The sequence below is a fragment of the Myotis brandtii genome, unplaced genomic scaffold, assembly GCF_000412655.1.
Source record: "Myotis brandtii unplaced genomic scaffold, ASM41265v1 scaffold1774, whole genome shotgun sequence".
Classification (NCBI taxonomy): domain Eukaryota; kingdom Metazoa; phylum Chordata; class Mammalia; order Chiroptera; family Vespertilionidae; genus Myotis; species Myotis brandtii.
Window position 1 is genome coordinate 341,262 of NW_005356575.1, and position 15,015 is coordinate 356,276.

General features: G+C 57.8%; 2 protein-coding genes across 2 annotated transcripts in view; both read left to right on the forward strand.

Annotated features, from left to right (window-relative positions):
- TRAPPC6A (trafficking protein particle complex 6A) overlaps positions 1–12,544 on the forward strand; it is a 12,935-nt gene extending 391 nt beyond the window's left edge. Inside the window, exons 2-6 of the mRNA XM_005863382.2 lie at positions 10,143–10,210; positions 10,371–10,488; positions 11,174–11,257; positions 11,441–11,534; positions 12,232–12,544. Of these exons, the coding sequence (XP_005863444.1) occupies positions 10,143–10,210; positions 10,371–10,488; positions 11,174–11,257; positions 11,441–11,534; positions 12,232–12,263 (396 nt within the window). The 3' untranslated portion in view covers positions 12,264–12,544. The remainder of the gene's footprint in view (positions 1–10,142; positions 10,211–10,370; positions 10,489–11,173; positions 11,258–11,440; positions 11,535–12,231) is intronic.
- Positions 12,545–14,326: 1,782 nt separating this feature from the next.
- Positions 14,327–15,015, forward strand: part of NKPD1 (NTPase, KAP family P-loop domain containing 1) — an 8,446-nt gene continuing 7,757 nt past the window's right edge. Inside the window, exon 1 of the mRNA XM_005863402.2 lies at positions 14,327–14,634. The gene's annotated coding sequence lies outside the window, so the exon portion shown is untranslated. The remainder of the gene's footprint in view (positions 14,635–15,015) is intronic.

The following is a 15,015-nucleotide window of genomic DNA, read 5'->3' on the forward strand; positions in this document are numbered from 1 at the left end:
CGCTGGCTTCCTCCTCCGTTCTCTGGGGGGTCCCAGCCGGGCGGACCTCGCGGGTTTCTCGTGGGAGGAGGGAGCGAGACGGCTCGGGGTAAAGCTCTGAGCTCAAGTCCTGGCGCTGAATAAGTGGGCAGCAGTGGTAATAATGACTGCATTGGATGTGTTCTGAGCACTTCTGGGTTGAATCCCTGCGACACTCATTAGGTGCGAGAGCCAGTGAGTCAATGTCTTTGTGCCTCAGTTTCTTCCTTTATAAAATGGGCGCCATACCACCTCAGTCTCAGAGTGGGACATTTATTAATTTAACGAACACTTACTGAACGTCTTCATGTTCCAGGCACTGTCCTTGCGAAGCTTACCTTTTTTAAATATATATATACATTTTTTTTTAATGAAGCTTACATTTTAGTAGGGTTGTCAAACAAACAATAAGTAAAAGTTCTATGGAGAGCTAGTAAAAGATTTCTATAAGGAAAACCTAAGTAAAATCAGGGAAAGAAAAGGTGTGGCGTGGTAGATTATAGAGGAGAGAATTTCTGACGGAGAGAAGGGAGGAAGCAAGGCCTGGGGTAAAGGGGGAAGAAGCATGTCTGGAACAGGTGCAAAGCCCTGAGGTAGGAGCATGCTCAGCGTTTTGGAAGTTGGTCGTCATGAATTACAGGCAAGCTCAAACCTTAAAGCTCTTGGTGCAATGTCTAAAGCACTCAGCCCCCAAACGATGGGAGTTATTGTTGCAAAATCTGTTACTAAGAAGAAAGGGTGGAGGAGAGGGTGTGTGCTTAATAAATGGGGCCTGGCTCACTTTTTTCATTAATATTCTTATTATGGTCGTCATCTTGTACATGTAAGACTTTTTTTTAAAAATATATTTTATTGATTTTTTACAGAGAGGAAGGGAGAGGGATAGAGAGTTAGAAACATCAATGAGAGAGAAACATGGATCAGCTGCCTCCTGCACGCCTTCTACTGGGGATGTGCCTGCAACCAAGGTACATGCCCTTGACCGGAATCGAACCTGGGACCCTTCAGTCCACGGGCCAACGATCCACTGAGCCAAACCGGTTACGGCAAGACTTTTTTTTTTTTTAATCCTCACCTGAGGATATTATTTCCATTGATTTTCAGAGAGAGGGAAAGACAGAGAGAAATATTGATGTGAGAGAAACACATTGATTGGCTGCCTCCTGTATGTGCTTGCCCGAACAGGGCCTGGGGCCGGGGAGGAGCCTGCAACCGAGGTACGTGCCCTTGACCTGAATCGAACCCGGGACCCCTTGGTCCGCAGGCCGACACTCTATCCACCGAGCCAAACCGGCTAGGGCCATGGTCGGCAAACGGCGGCTCTCGAGCCACATGCGGCTCTTTGGCCCCTTCAGTGTGGCTCTTCCACAAAATACCACGTGCGGGTGCACACGTACAGTGCGATTGAAACTTCGTGGCCCATGCGCAGAAGTTGGTTTTCAGCCTGGGCGAGTTTATTTTGAAGAAGTACTATTGATACTTAGCTCTGTTGACTAATGAGTTTGCCGACCACTGGGCTAGGGCTATAAGATATTTTTATTGGCTTAGGTCAGTGGTCAGCAAACTGCGGCTCGGCAAACTGTGGCTCGCGAGCCACATGCGGCTCTTTGGCCCCTTGAGTGTGGCTCTTCCACAAAATAGCGACTTCTGCGCATGGGCCACGAAGTTTCAATCGCACTGTACGTGCGCGCCCACACGTGGTATTTTGTGGAAGAGCCACACTGAAGGGGCCAAAGAGCCGTGTGTGGCTCGCGAGCTGCGGTTTGCTGACCACCGGCTTAGGTTTTCTTCCCAATTTAGAAGCCCTAAGGAGGGTGTTGGATGTTATGATGTCAACCTAGTTTCTTCAGAGTTCATTCATTTAACAAACATTAACTAAAACCTGCGAGGTGCCAGGCCCTGATGTCGGCTCTGGGGATAACTCAGTGAACCATATAAAAGTCCTTGCCCTCCCGGAGCTCATGTTGCAGTGGGGGGAGACAGACAAATAATATAAGTGAGTCACGTATATAGTACGTTGGGAAATGCTATGCGGAACATAAAGCAGGGAAGAGGAGGGCGCATCGGCCTGTGTGTTGGGGGCGGGGGCGTTGCAATGTCTCAGCAGCCCCATCCATCCTGACTTTCACACCAGAAACTCAGTAGTCCCTGACATCTGCCCTTTCTCCATCACCTTCAGCCAGCCAGGCCCTGCCCATTCTGTTGTCTAAATGTTTCACATCTGTCCCCTCTCCCTCTTTAGTCCAGGTTCCCTCTTCTTCCTGCTTGTCCCAGCCTTCTCCTTCATCTCCCAGCTCATTTCACCTGTATAGCTTCACTGTGTTCACACCTATTAATCCTTCCAGTCTTGGCCCAAATGGCCCTTCCTCAGAGAAGCCAACCGTGAGTCCCCCGAAGTCAGGTATCCTTGTTACATTCTCGCAGCCCCCTTCCCAGTTTTTCTTTAGCAGCCCTCATCCTCCTCCATAAGTTTATATGTGAAACTAGAGGCCCGGTGCACAAAATTCACACAGGGGGTGGGAGGGGTCCCTCAGCCTGGCCTGCACCCTCTCCAATCCGGGATTCCTCTCGCAATCTGGAACCACTGGCTCCTAACCGCTCACCTGCCTTTCTGCCTGATGGCCCTAACTGCTCCCTGCTGGCCTGATGGCCCTAACTGCTCTGCCCTCCTGGCCTGATCCCCCTAACTGCCTGTCTGCACTCCCCTCCTGGCCTGATCCCCCTAACTGCCTGTCTGCACTCCCGCACTCCTCTCCTGGCCTGATCCCCCTAACTGCCTATCTGCTCTCCCCTCCTGGCCTGATCCCCCTAACTGCCTATCTGCTCTCCCTTCCTCTCCGTGCCCTTTGGACGCCTCCCCCCGCCCCCCACCTGGGCACAGGCGTGCTGAGAGCTCTCCGCCCCCCACCCCAGTCCTGATTGGTCGTTGCGTGACGGTGTCCCAACCAATTTGAATATTCCTCTATTATTAGTATAGATATGTATCTCTATGACCCTTTGATTCACATCCGTCTCCTACACCAGAGTATGTTGTGTTGGCTGGAACCAGATCTGAGTTGCTCTGCATGGATTTGTTGAGGAACTGGATACAGCCCCTGTGCTGAGGAGGGTAGGTGGGGACTGGGATTCACTTGGTAGTGTGAGCAAAAACTGCATCTACCAGTGTTTCCCATGTGATCCCCCTAACAACGCCCAGAGGTCGGCAGGGACGGAGTGCTTGCTCTCAACTGGCAGAGTCAGGAATGTAACGAGGCCTCCCGCCTCCACAGACTGTGCTGTAAACCCTGGTCTGCATTTCCCAGCGTGTCCTCCCTGACACGCTCCCGGAGGATCTTAATGGGTTTCTAGAAGTGGTCAAGCAAGTGTGGGACACACTGGGTGGCTCAGGTTTGCTCCCCACGGGGCTTTCGGAGCGTCCGAGAACCAGTGGTCCTCTGCCCACTGCCCCTGGAATTCCAGTGCTGGGGTCCCACCCAGAGCAGAACTCAGAGGTGGCCTGGGTGGCCGGCCTCGGGGAGCTCCCGGGTGGTTCCAGGCTTGGCCAGGGGTGAGAACTCTGGCAGTGTCCCCACGTCCCTGCGACCTCAGCCCCATTTGTCAGGGGCCTGTCATGGGAAACTGCTGTTTTCTCAGTCCTCTCCCACTCCTGGCCTCCCCTTTCTCTGTTCCTTCTCTTTGGTTCAGCAAGTGTCCCGTCTGAAGCAAATGCAGGCCTCCTGTTTCTTGGGTACTTATGGCGTCCCCAGCACCGTACTTTATCGGATTCAGTCCTCAGAACAGTCCTCAGGGTGGACATTCTCATCCCACTTTACAGAGGAGGGCCTTTCTCAAGGACACGCTGCCATGATCAGAGGCAAAACCAGGGCTCAAGCATCTGGCTCCGAAACTTGTCTGTGGCATCTGGTCTGCCCATTCACCAGCTACTTGAGGACAGGGATGGTGGCTCATTCACCTGTGTCCCCACAGCACAGACACCCGATCACCATATCCTGCCTGGTCATTTGTTGCTGTTGAATGGTTTCTCCTGCCTGGTTACAGGTAGAGTGGGAAACTGGCCAGAGGACCCAGGTCAAAGGGCCTTTGTTCTCACAGCAGGGGGCGGGGGCGGGGGGGCCTCAGGGAGGAGGAGGCTGTGGTTTCTCCACCTCAGAAGCTTTGAAGATAAGGGGAGCCCTGGGCAAAGGAGTGCGCTCCTGTGCACATAGGTGATGAGCTGTCATCTACCACTGGGAGCTGGCAGGCCCCCAGGAGCAGCCCTGCTTCCCAGGCCTGCATCCACCCAGGCCCAGTGAGTGCCCATGCCGGCCCCTTTTCCCAGGTCCGGGCCACAGCCTGGAAAACCCGCTGGTTGCCGGGTTCCTGGCAGAGCCCTGCAGGGAGCGAAGTGCATCTGAGAAGACGGGGAGCCAGCTGCGGGGTCTCTGTGAGCCCGGTGGGGACTGGGGCTCTGTCCTGGGGGAATAGGAGCCATAGAACGTTTAGGCAGAGGTGTGCTGGGCTCAGGTTATTTTAGGAAGACCTCCCTGGCTACATGAATGAGATCGGATAGAGCCTGGGCAGGAAGGGCTGCTGCTGCCGGAGCCCGGAGCAGAGGTGAGGGCCTGCCCGTGGTAGGGGTGAGCCCTGGGAGGGTAAGGGAGATGGCGGGATTGAGAGCCCAGGATAACCGGTGGGAGGTGTGCTCCCCCCTCACTCATCTTACTCACTTGTCTGCTCCCGACTTCTTCTGGGTCCTCTGGGGCCGGTCACCTTGAAGAGGCTGAGGACTTGTCCGTTCTCCCTGTGCTTTTGTTAAGACAGGAACCTGGGCTGCCCTTCCCTGGTCCTCTGCCTGGGCCTGCACAGCGTGGCTCCGCAGGTGGGGGCCGAACCTCACAAATAACTAGGGGCCTGGCAGGCGAGGACACAGGAAGCAGCCAGGCACACAGCCCCCACAGCTCCCCTGCTCCGTTCCGAACGTTCTCCTGGCTGTCCTCCAAGTCAAGTGCTCAGGACGGGCTGGGAGGGGGGTTGGTTCGCTGTCTTCTGTGTGTGCTGCTTGGAGCTCTGTGGCCCTTCTCAGAGTGAACACTGTAATCTTCCTTCAGTGCAGCACATTTTTCTCTTCTCTCTTTGATTCCTTTCTTTTTTTCTTAATCTTCATTGAGGATGTGTGGGTGTTTTTGTTTTGGTTTTTTTTTTTTTTTGGTTTTTTTAGAGAGAGTAATGGAAAGAGACCAATATCGACGTGAGAGAAACATTGATTGGTTGCCTCCCACACATGCCCTGAACAGGAATTGAACCTGCAGCCTTTGGGTGTACGGGATGATGCTCCAGCCAACGGAGCCACCTGGCCTGGGCTCTCCGATTACTTCTTCTCCCGCATTGCTCCTCACATGGCTTTTTGCCACTCAGAGGAATTTTAGACTTTCTGGATCTCTTCCACATGTCTTACAGCTTTGCTCTCATTTTTCCTGCCTCAGGTTTTTTTCTGGACAATTGGGTGGCTTTATCTGCCTTACAAATTTGTCATTTTTCAGCTCCGGTGTTAACAGATGTTTATTTTGGCTGCCATCTTTCTCATTTCCAAGAACTTCCCTTTGTGTGATTGTCCCTTCCGCCTCGCACCCGTGCTGTGTGGTGGCCGCATTAGTGCGACACTGATAAGGCCGGGCTGAGGGGTTCCCCTCTGTTCCTGATTATCCCATTTCCTCTCGGGGGGCTATTGTGTAACTCAGCTGAGCAGGCGTGGGAGCCCAGACACGCACTGGCTCTGGGTGGATTCCGGAAGATTTGGTGAATAGGAGAGTCTGCCTTGTCCTCCCTGGGAATAATGATAAACCCCTAATCTCCGAAGAGCCTTTGTAGGGACAGGGGCAGAATACAGGCTGGGACAGGCTGTGATAAAAGCAGGTGAGCCGGCTTCTGCTTCCTTCCACCTCCACCCCCTCTTCCCCTGTCACCTGCTCATCCTCAGCCCTTCCCTCCCCACGTTCCCCCCTCCCTCTCTCATTATCCCCCAGGTCCCAACAAGCCCAGGTCTTCAGTTTAGCAGATACTCAATTGGCCCGAGGCCAACAGTAACAGCAGCGAGGGATAGAGCTGTCAGAACAAACTACTGTGCAGAGGGACTGCCATCAGCCCCACTTCACTGGGGGAATTGAGGCACGGGGCCATGAGATCGCTTGCCCAAGGTCACGCATTCAGTAAGTGGCGGAGCTGGGATCTAAACCCAGGCGACCGAGCTCACTGAAGGGAAACAAACTCCTGGAAACCTTTCCGGATGCCCCTCAGCCTGGCTGAGGACCCTGCGGACTCTCTGGCTGTCCCCTCAGGGCCGCTGTCCTGGCTGTGTCCCACCCGCTCCCTCCCCCGAGTTACTCTTCCTTCAGATCTCAGACTCAGGGCAGGCATGGCTCCTCTGACACTGCCCAGCCAAGGGCACGGCCTGGTGCTTATAAAAGTTCTTGCGTGCTCCCGCTAGGACGCCGTTCCGTGGGGGCAGGGTTGTCATCCCCCATCTGTCCCGCATCAGGACCATTCAGGCAGCCTTTGTCACACAGGGAAAAACGCGCCCTCCTCATCCTGGTCTACAGGGGCCCCCCTTCCCCACCTCCCATCACTGTCCCTTGTTAACCGTGGCCTAAGCCCAGCCAATGTGGTTCAGTGGTGGTTCCTTGACCTATGAACCAGGAGGTCACGGTTCAATTCCTGGGCACATTCCCAGGTTGTGGGCTCAGATCCCCAGTAGGGGGCGTGCAGGAGGCAGCCGATCAATGATTCTCTCTCATCATTGATGCTTCTATCTCTTGCTCCCTCTCCTTTTCTCTCTGAATGAAATACACAGACACACGCACACACACACTAGAGGCCCGATGCACAAAATTCATGCACGGGGGTGGGGGGTGGGGGGGGCGGTTCCCTCAGCCCAGCCTGCCCCTCTCGCAATCCAGGACTGCTGGCTCCTAACCGCTCGCCTGCCTGCCTACCTGATTGCTCCTAACCGCTTGCCTGCCTGCCTGATCGCCCCTAACCGCTCACCTGCCTGCCTGATCGCCCCTAACTGCTCACCTGCCTGCCTGATTGCCCCTAACCACTCTGCCTGCCTGCCTGATCACCCCTAACTGCTCGCCTGCCTGCCTGATCACCCCTGACCGCCTCTGCCTCGGCCCCCCGCCGTGGTGGCTTCATCCGGAATGACATTCGGAAGGTCATTCAGCTGCGGGTCTAATTAGCATATTATGCTTTTATTATTGTAGATATATATACACAAACAAACAGTGGCCTAAGCTACATTCTCCTTGCTTTTTCTTGCCTTTGCACATACCCTCAAAACCAGGGAGTCCTGGGTTCTCTCCTGTCACGCTGGGGAGTCCTCAGGAGCACATACGCGCTCAGTCAGTGTGGAGCCCAGCCCCTGCCTCCTCCAGGAGCTCACTTCTAGAAGGGAGAGGCACAGCATTTTAGGTGCTGAGATACATCACCCCCAGAACAGAGCCCCTCCGTGGGGTTTTCCTGCAGCCAAGGGCCTCATCCCCCAGCAGCTAGGGGCGTCCCCCAAGTGGACAGGCACAGGGTCGGTGGTGACACTTCCTAAGCCCAGCTTGGAGTGCTCAGCTTTCCAGCTCCTCGAATTCCAGAAGGACCCTGGGAAGCGTACTATTAACACTGTCCTCTTTTTATATATGAGGAAGCCCAGGCACAGGGCAGTTAGCCACGGCCCAGTCCCACCGCTGGTACGTGTTACTGGGCACCTGTCCCCCTCACCCCCTCAGTGCCTCTCACAGGCCCAGCTTATCTCCCATTAGATAGTCATCAGACCCCTCCCACAGCCCGACAGGAAGCTGTGTCGTCACCCAGGCCCGGTTCCCACGGGTGGAGCAGAGAAGGGCCTGGGTGCCCAGTGGCCTGGCCGAGGAGAGGGCGCCTGGCTTGGAAATTCGGGTGACCCCTGCTTGGCCCTTGCCACCACACCGGGGCCAGGACAGCTGTGGTGTCCCTGCCATCCAACCATCTGGCCACCTAGGCTTGGGAGACAGATTGCTCAGGTTTGAAAGATCCAAGGGTGCCCATGGCAGGGTTCACCCCTCCCCTCTGAGCCTGTTTTCTGGTGTGAAGTAGCCTACCTTATGGGGTTGTTAAAATCAAGCGGGAGGGTTTGTACAGAGGACCTGCACACAGTATATGTGCAAGTCCCGCCCCTTCACCCTGTTCAGGGTCTGTTTCTTTTTTTTTTAAAATATATATTTTATTGATTTTTTACAGAGAGGAAGGGAGAGGGATAGAGAGTTAGAAACATCGATGAGAGAGAAATATCGATCATCTGCCTCCTGCACACTCCATACTGGGGATGTGCCCGCAACCAAGGTACATGCCCTTGACCGGAATCGAACCTGGGACCCTTCGGTCTGCAGGCCGACGCTCTATCCATTGAGCCAAACCGGTTAGGGCTCAGCGCCTGTTTCTTAAGCAGCTCCCTCCCAGGTGCCAAGGCCCATGTTGGCTGCTGAGGGCTGGCCTGGTCCCCACCCTTACAGGGCTGTGTCCCCACTCAGTGACAGTGCAGAGTGACAGGGCTGATTGCACACCTGCCCTGGGAGAGCCCATAGAAGGCTCGCAGGAGTTGGGCGGAGGGAACAGTGAGTGGAAGTGTGTCGCGGGGGTGGAGGTGGCGGAGGCAGGGCTGGGTCCCAGAAGGCGGTGTGAAGCCTGCTGAGGAGCCCGGTCCTCATCTCAGGCTGGATCTCAGCTGAAAAACCCATTCACCACGCAGGGGGCTCCGTGATAGCGGGGTCCCGGAGAGAAGACTGACTGTCATTCCCAAAGGAAGGCGGGGCCAGAGGGGAGGCGGGGAGGGGCTCAGGTCTGGGCACTGCAGCCTCCTGAGGAGCCAGCTGCCGCCCCCCAGGGTTCTCACCTCTTCTGGCTCAGCTTCCCGCCATAGGCTGACGTATTTCTGATGCCCCAACCTGGACCTCCCTGTGAACAAAAAGGGCCACATACTAAACCTGAAACGCTCAGGGTGAAAGTAACCACGCGGGATGGTCTGAACATCCAAGTTCCTAACTAAAGTGAGTCACAGCTGTTAGTCACATCCCAGCCCCGGAGTCCTTGACAAGTTACCTTAAGTGAGCCCGTCTATTGTCTTTTTGCACCTAAGATAACAGACCTTTGAAATGTCAGAGAAATCTCCCTTTTCAGACCCCTCAGGGCGCACCCACCCACCCGGGCAGAGACCAAGGGATCCATCACTTCTCTCGCTCCCCGCACACCATCTGTGTGTGCTAGAAGTGCTCGTTGTTACTATCCTGTACCCATGAACGTAAAAGGGGATGTGTCTCTGTTTTCCTTTTCACCCAATCCCAGAGATGCCACCCCCCCTTACTTCCTCTGCCCCCTAAATCTACCACCCACGGATTGATTTCCTGTAACCCTCCCAACGCCGCCTCCTCTGATTCTAATGGTAAGCTTTGGCACTGTCATTCTCCGGAGCATTTTCTGTTTGTGGAGATTTTGCTTCCTGGCAATTAGCAGTTTGGCTCAAATAAACACATAAAAATTCACTACAGGTTTGGACGGTTTCTATGTCGACAGCACCCTCAGCTCTCTCCAGGCCACCCCAAATGAAAATGGCAAATGGGCTCTCCGGCCGTGCTGTTCCCCTCCCCATGCCTCGGCCTCTCCCACTGGGAGGCCCCAGCCTGCCCTCCACAATGCCACTCGGCTGCACTGCCTTCCCCCAGCCCTCAGGGAGCAGCTCCCTCCCCAGCGCCTGTGCGTCCTTCCCTGGTTCCTGGCTGATGTTTTGAGACTTGCAGCCCCCTGCTGGCCCGGCCAGCACAGGCCTTGCTGCCGCTGGAGCCCTTGGACAGGTCACCTTCAGCTTCTGGGGTGATCAGGGAGTTGTGCTTAGTGATGGGTGCTCTCAGGAAAGAGTTGACCAGCAGGGTAAAGCGGAGTGTGGGGAATACCCCCATTTTTTCTGGAACAAGGGGGAGCTGGCCCTGTGGGGTGATGGGATCTGCAGAGGGGCACAGGCAGTGCTGAACTGGAGAGATGGCTGGGCCCCTTGCAGCTGCCTCGCTGGGTGGCTCCCCCTTGGAGGTGGCTGAGTGCCCCTGAGCCTCTCCTCCTTGGTCTTCTAGGGACAGAAGACAAGCCTGCTGGTCCTGGAGGGGATGGGCTTCCGCGTGGGCCAAGCCCTGGGTGAGAGGTGAGATTCGGCCCCTCCTGCGCTCCCCCCCGACCCTCCAGCGGGACCCAAGGCGGCGGGTTGCATTGCTCCCCACAGGAACCCAGCCTGGTTACCCCACACACGCCCTGGGCCCCCAACCCTGGCCCCGCCTGACTCGGTGTCTGCCGCTGCCCCCCAGGCTGCCCCGGGAGATGCTGGCCTTCAGGGAGGAGCTGGACGTCCTCAAGTTCCTGTGCAAAGACCTGTGGGGGGCCGTGTTCCAAAAGCAGATGGACAGCCTCCGCACCAATCACCAGGTGAGCGCCCGCCCAGCGCCCGGCTTCCTGGCTACAGCTCCTGAAGGGGACCCTGTGCCAAGGAGGCAGGGACCGGGCTCAGCCCTGGGCAGCCCCACCCTCCTTGGGGAGGCGCCGAAGCTCTTGCCAGTCTCCATGCGCCTCCAGGATGGGGCCCGGAGCTGGCAGTCTTGCCTCACATGACACTGCCTGTCTTAACCTGGTCCGAGTTCCCCTTAGTCGTCCACCCTGCTGGCCACTTCTCAGGCCGGGTCTGTAGCTTCTCACCACAACCCAGGGAAGTCACACGGCCAGAGGGGCAGGGCCAGCGCACCCCTGGTGACCAGGCCCCGGAAGCCTGTGGGCTCTTCTGCAGTCTGAAGGATGGGCCATGACTATCCTGTTGTTTTGTTTTCAATCTCACCGAGGACATTTTCATTGATTTTTAGAGAGAGGGGAAGGGAGAGAGAGAGAGAGAAACATCAATCAGTTGCCTCCCACATGGGCCCCGATCAACTCGGGGTTGGGGTTTAGGTATGTGCCCTGAATTGACCTTTCGGTGCAGGGGACGACGCTCAACCAGTGAGCCACACTGGCCAGGGCTACAGTGGTTTTGAGGAGAGCATCCTCCAGAGCCCTGGCTTCCCCTCCCCCCACGCAAATGCACAGGCACTGCCCGAGCCCACAGCCTCTCCTCTGTCCTCAGGGCACCTACGTCCTACAGGACAGCAGCTTCCCCCTGCTTGTCCGGATGGGCTCAGGCCTGCAGTATCTGGAGGAAGCACCCAAGGTAGGGGGATGCTGGGACACAACCCCAATTCACTTCTCCTACTTACCCACCCCCCACCCCAAGGTAGGCCTCTCCCCAGGCCAAGGGGTTGACCCCACTGTGAAGCCCGAAGCCCGGCCCGGCCCTGGCCCTGGGTGTTGGCTTCCCCTTTTCCCACAGTGACCTCTGCCCCCCGCCCCCCAGTTCCTGGCCTTCACCTGCGGCCTCCTGCGCGGCACCCTCAGCACCCTGGGCATCAAGAGCCTGGTCACCGCCTCCGTGGCAGCCCTGCCAGCCTGTGAGTCGTGGGAGTGGGGGGACCCCTGCCATCCCTGAGTGTGGCAGGGGCTCCGGAGCTCCCCTGTCCCTACTCCCGTAGGCCAGGCCACTGAGCCCAGTGTTTAGGTGGGAAATTTGAGACCCCAAGAGCGGAAGTCACATGCCAGGCCACACAGTGGGTGTGGTCCATCCATGCCCCTGGCCCCTGAGGTCCCCCAGCCTGCCTCCTGGAATGTGCCAGACCAGAGAGAGAACCGCCCCAGAATGGCCTGGTCTGGTCTCAGATGTTCTTCCCGGCGTGGAAACCTGCGTAGACATAGAAGTCATCCAGATGGGGCTCCAGAGGCAGCATGGGACCTGCAGCCTGCGTGCCGGTGTTCTGACCCCCCGGAGCCCATTCCTACCGGGGCAGCAGCACCCATCCTCCACCCTCCCTCCCCAAGGTGTTTTTCCTCTGCCAGGCTCCCGGGCCCATCCATGGCTAGGGCCTGGGCAATACATGCCATAAAAGCCTGTGCCAGGCCCTTCCCTACATGCTTGACCTTCATGCCTCAGTCACACTTAGCCCTGGGATGCAGGCCAGGCGGGTGGGAGTGTCGCCCACTTTGCACAGTGAGGCCACGCACTCTGTTGGTGCAGGGCCTGCGCGGTTTGGATGCTTTCTGCCTCTCCCCTCAGATTCCTGCCTCAGGCTAAAGCCAGCCCTTCTCTTCCAGGTAAGTTCCAGGTGGTGATCCAGAGATCCTGAGCGCCGGGCCCCGGCCCCACTGAGTCTCACAGCCACCCCGGCCCCGGGACCCCGGGCCGCTGCTGGGGAATCTCGGACTCGGGGGGTGATGAGCATGGCAGGGGATCCAGCCACTTCAGGGCATCACACGGGCTCAAAAAGTGGATGTCCTAGGGAGGTGGGGGCAGCCCGGGGCAGGGTGGTCCCAGCCACCATTGGGCCTGGTGTGGCGAGATCCCATTGGACACATCACTCACTCTGCAGATGCTCAATAAAGGTTCCAGGTGTGGAGACAAGTTCAAGTGGACGACGACGGGGGTCACTCTCTGAGCTCTAGGGGGATGGGGTGTCTGTAAAGTGACTGTGTCACAGGGCCTGTGGCAGGAGGGGGGCAGAGCACCCTGTGTTGGCTCCCTGCCCCTCATCACCTCCCTTTCTGGGGCCCCATTCTCCCCCAGGCCTGAGTCCTGGAGCTTGCGAAGCTGTTATGGGAGGGTGGCCCTGGCCATGGCAACCCCACCAGCATCCACACGTGTGGGGCTGCCCTCTGCCCAGTGGGGCCCACAGCACGGACCTCTCCCTGGGGAGTGGGGCCAGGGGTGCAGGTGGCCGAGAGTGGGAATGGATGCAAGTGGGGAGCGGGCCAGACACCCTTATTCCCCCCGACACACACACGCACACACACACTGTACACAGTTCACATGCCTGGCAGACACCAGTCATCCCCAGGACAGTGGCCCCTGCCCCGCCCTCCCCCACTTACATCCATAACATCTGCAGCATCATGCAGCTGGAACACTCGGGCTCTGCCACCTGCTGCCCGATGTGGGCAAGTCCCTCCACCTCAGAGCTGCCAACCACGGCCGGGTGAGACCCAGATGGGTTTAAAACAAGGCCCCTGCGCCCTGTAGAGCTCAGTACAGGCGCTGGGCCCTACTTGGCCTGCCCCCCAGGCCACGCTGAGGGTGGGTGCTGCATTCCCTGGCCTGCCTCTGCCTTTGCACATGCCATTCCCTTCCCGGGCTGCCCAGCCCTCTGCCACCTCCAAACTCCTATTCCCTCGTGGGTGTCCTGAAGCCACTTAGCCTCTTGGAGCTGCCACCCACTGCCCTTCCTGGTGGAATCCTGGGTGTTTACTTATTCCCTGATCCCTCTGCCTGTGGCGGCCCTGCCCAGCATAGAGCCGGACAGGTGCTCCTGGGTGAATCACAATTACTCAGCTAAACCCTGTGTGCAGGCCTCCAGCTCCTCTAAGAAGCTCAGGGGGTTCCCTGGAGGTTCCCCCACGGACTCACCCCCTATCGGGACCGGGTCCAGAATTGGAGGACAGGGAGGAAGCCCTCCCTGGAGAAGCAACTTGAAGGCCTGGGGGAGGAGGGGCAGCCAGGCCCAGGCGTCCTCTATCCTGAGCCCCCCTGTCCTGGGTACTGTTTGTGGTTGCCTCCCCGTCCCCATCAGCTCACCCATCGCCCCGGGCAGCCACTGTTTGGTGGTGTAGGGAGCAGGACCCTGGAGAGCAGAGGGGCACCCATGGTATCAGGCTCCTCTTGTCCGGCCCCGGCCCCGCCCTCACCTCTGCAAGGATGTCTTAAAGGGACCCCACCTATCAGGAGGCAGATCCTGAACACAAACCAGTGATCCCTCATCAGGTCTGGGGTGCGATGAGGAAGAACGGGGCTAGTGTGTGAGAAGCATGTCTGCCACGTGAGGCCCCTGGTGGCCTTCACTGCGTGTGTTGTCATTATATGAGAGGCATTTACAGCAGCCTGGTAAATGGGTCAGTATGTCCCCGCATGTTAGCTGCTGTCATTGCTACATCCCACGCTCTGCTCAGTGGACTCCCTGACAACCACAAGAAGTGGGCACGGACACTGGCCCACTCAGCAATGAGGAAGCCCAGGCTCAGAGAGGTGAAGTCACCTGCCCAAGATCACACAGCGAGGCCCCGGAGGGACTGGCATCTGAACCGGGGATTGCATCCTGGCTTGGGCTCAATCCCTGCCCCAGCTTCCCTCCCTCTCACAGCAGAAGTGCCTGGGGCCTGGGTCCCGGCTTGGGCTCAATCCCTGCCCCAGTCTCCTTCCCTCCCTCTCACAGCAGAAGTGCCTGGGGCCTGGCCGCCATAGACCCTTTGGCAGGTCCCACCAGGCAGCACCGAGGCTAGAGGCCAGTCACCTCCATCCGTGAGCTCAGGTACTGTGCAGGGGCAGCCCCCCCAGGCCTGGAGAGCAGAGGGCGCCTGGCAAGCTGGGGAAAGGGGAGGGACTGGGCAGGCAAACCGGTCCGGTCCGTCAGGCAGCTCAGCTCCTGGCTCCCGGGCCTCTCACCAGTTGGGCCTGCCCTGGCGGCGGCGGCGGGGGAGCTGAGGCCTCAAGACCGAGGCAGCAATCAGGTACGGAGACCCCAAGCTGGGGGGTAGTGGGCAGGGGCCACATGCCTGGCCCCCAACTCTCACCACTCCCGTTTCTCACCACTTCACCTGTCCTGCGCCCCTCTCCCCCCCAACAATATCCCTCCCTCCCTCCTGTTTTCGGTGCCTCACATTTTAAACCCAGGGCACCCATCTCACCCCGAGTTTGCTGAGCCTCTCTCCAAATGGAACCCCCTGCTTTCATCTGCTCTCCCAGAACTCCCCCCCTCCAGCTGCCCATTCAGTCTCCACATGGACTCAGCCCTGAGACTCGGCCATTGGATGCTCCCTGCCCCCAGCCGTCAGCGCACTGGATTCACCCGCGGCCTTCAAACAGCGCCAGCCTCGCTTCCCACAGCGCGT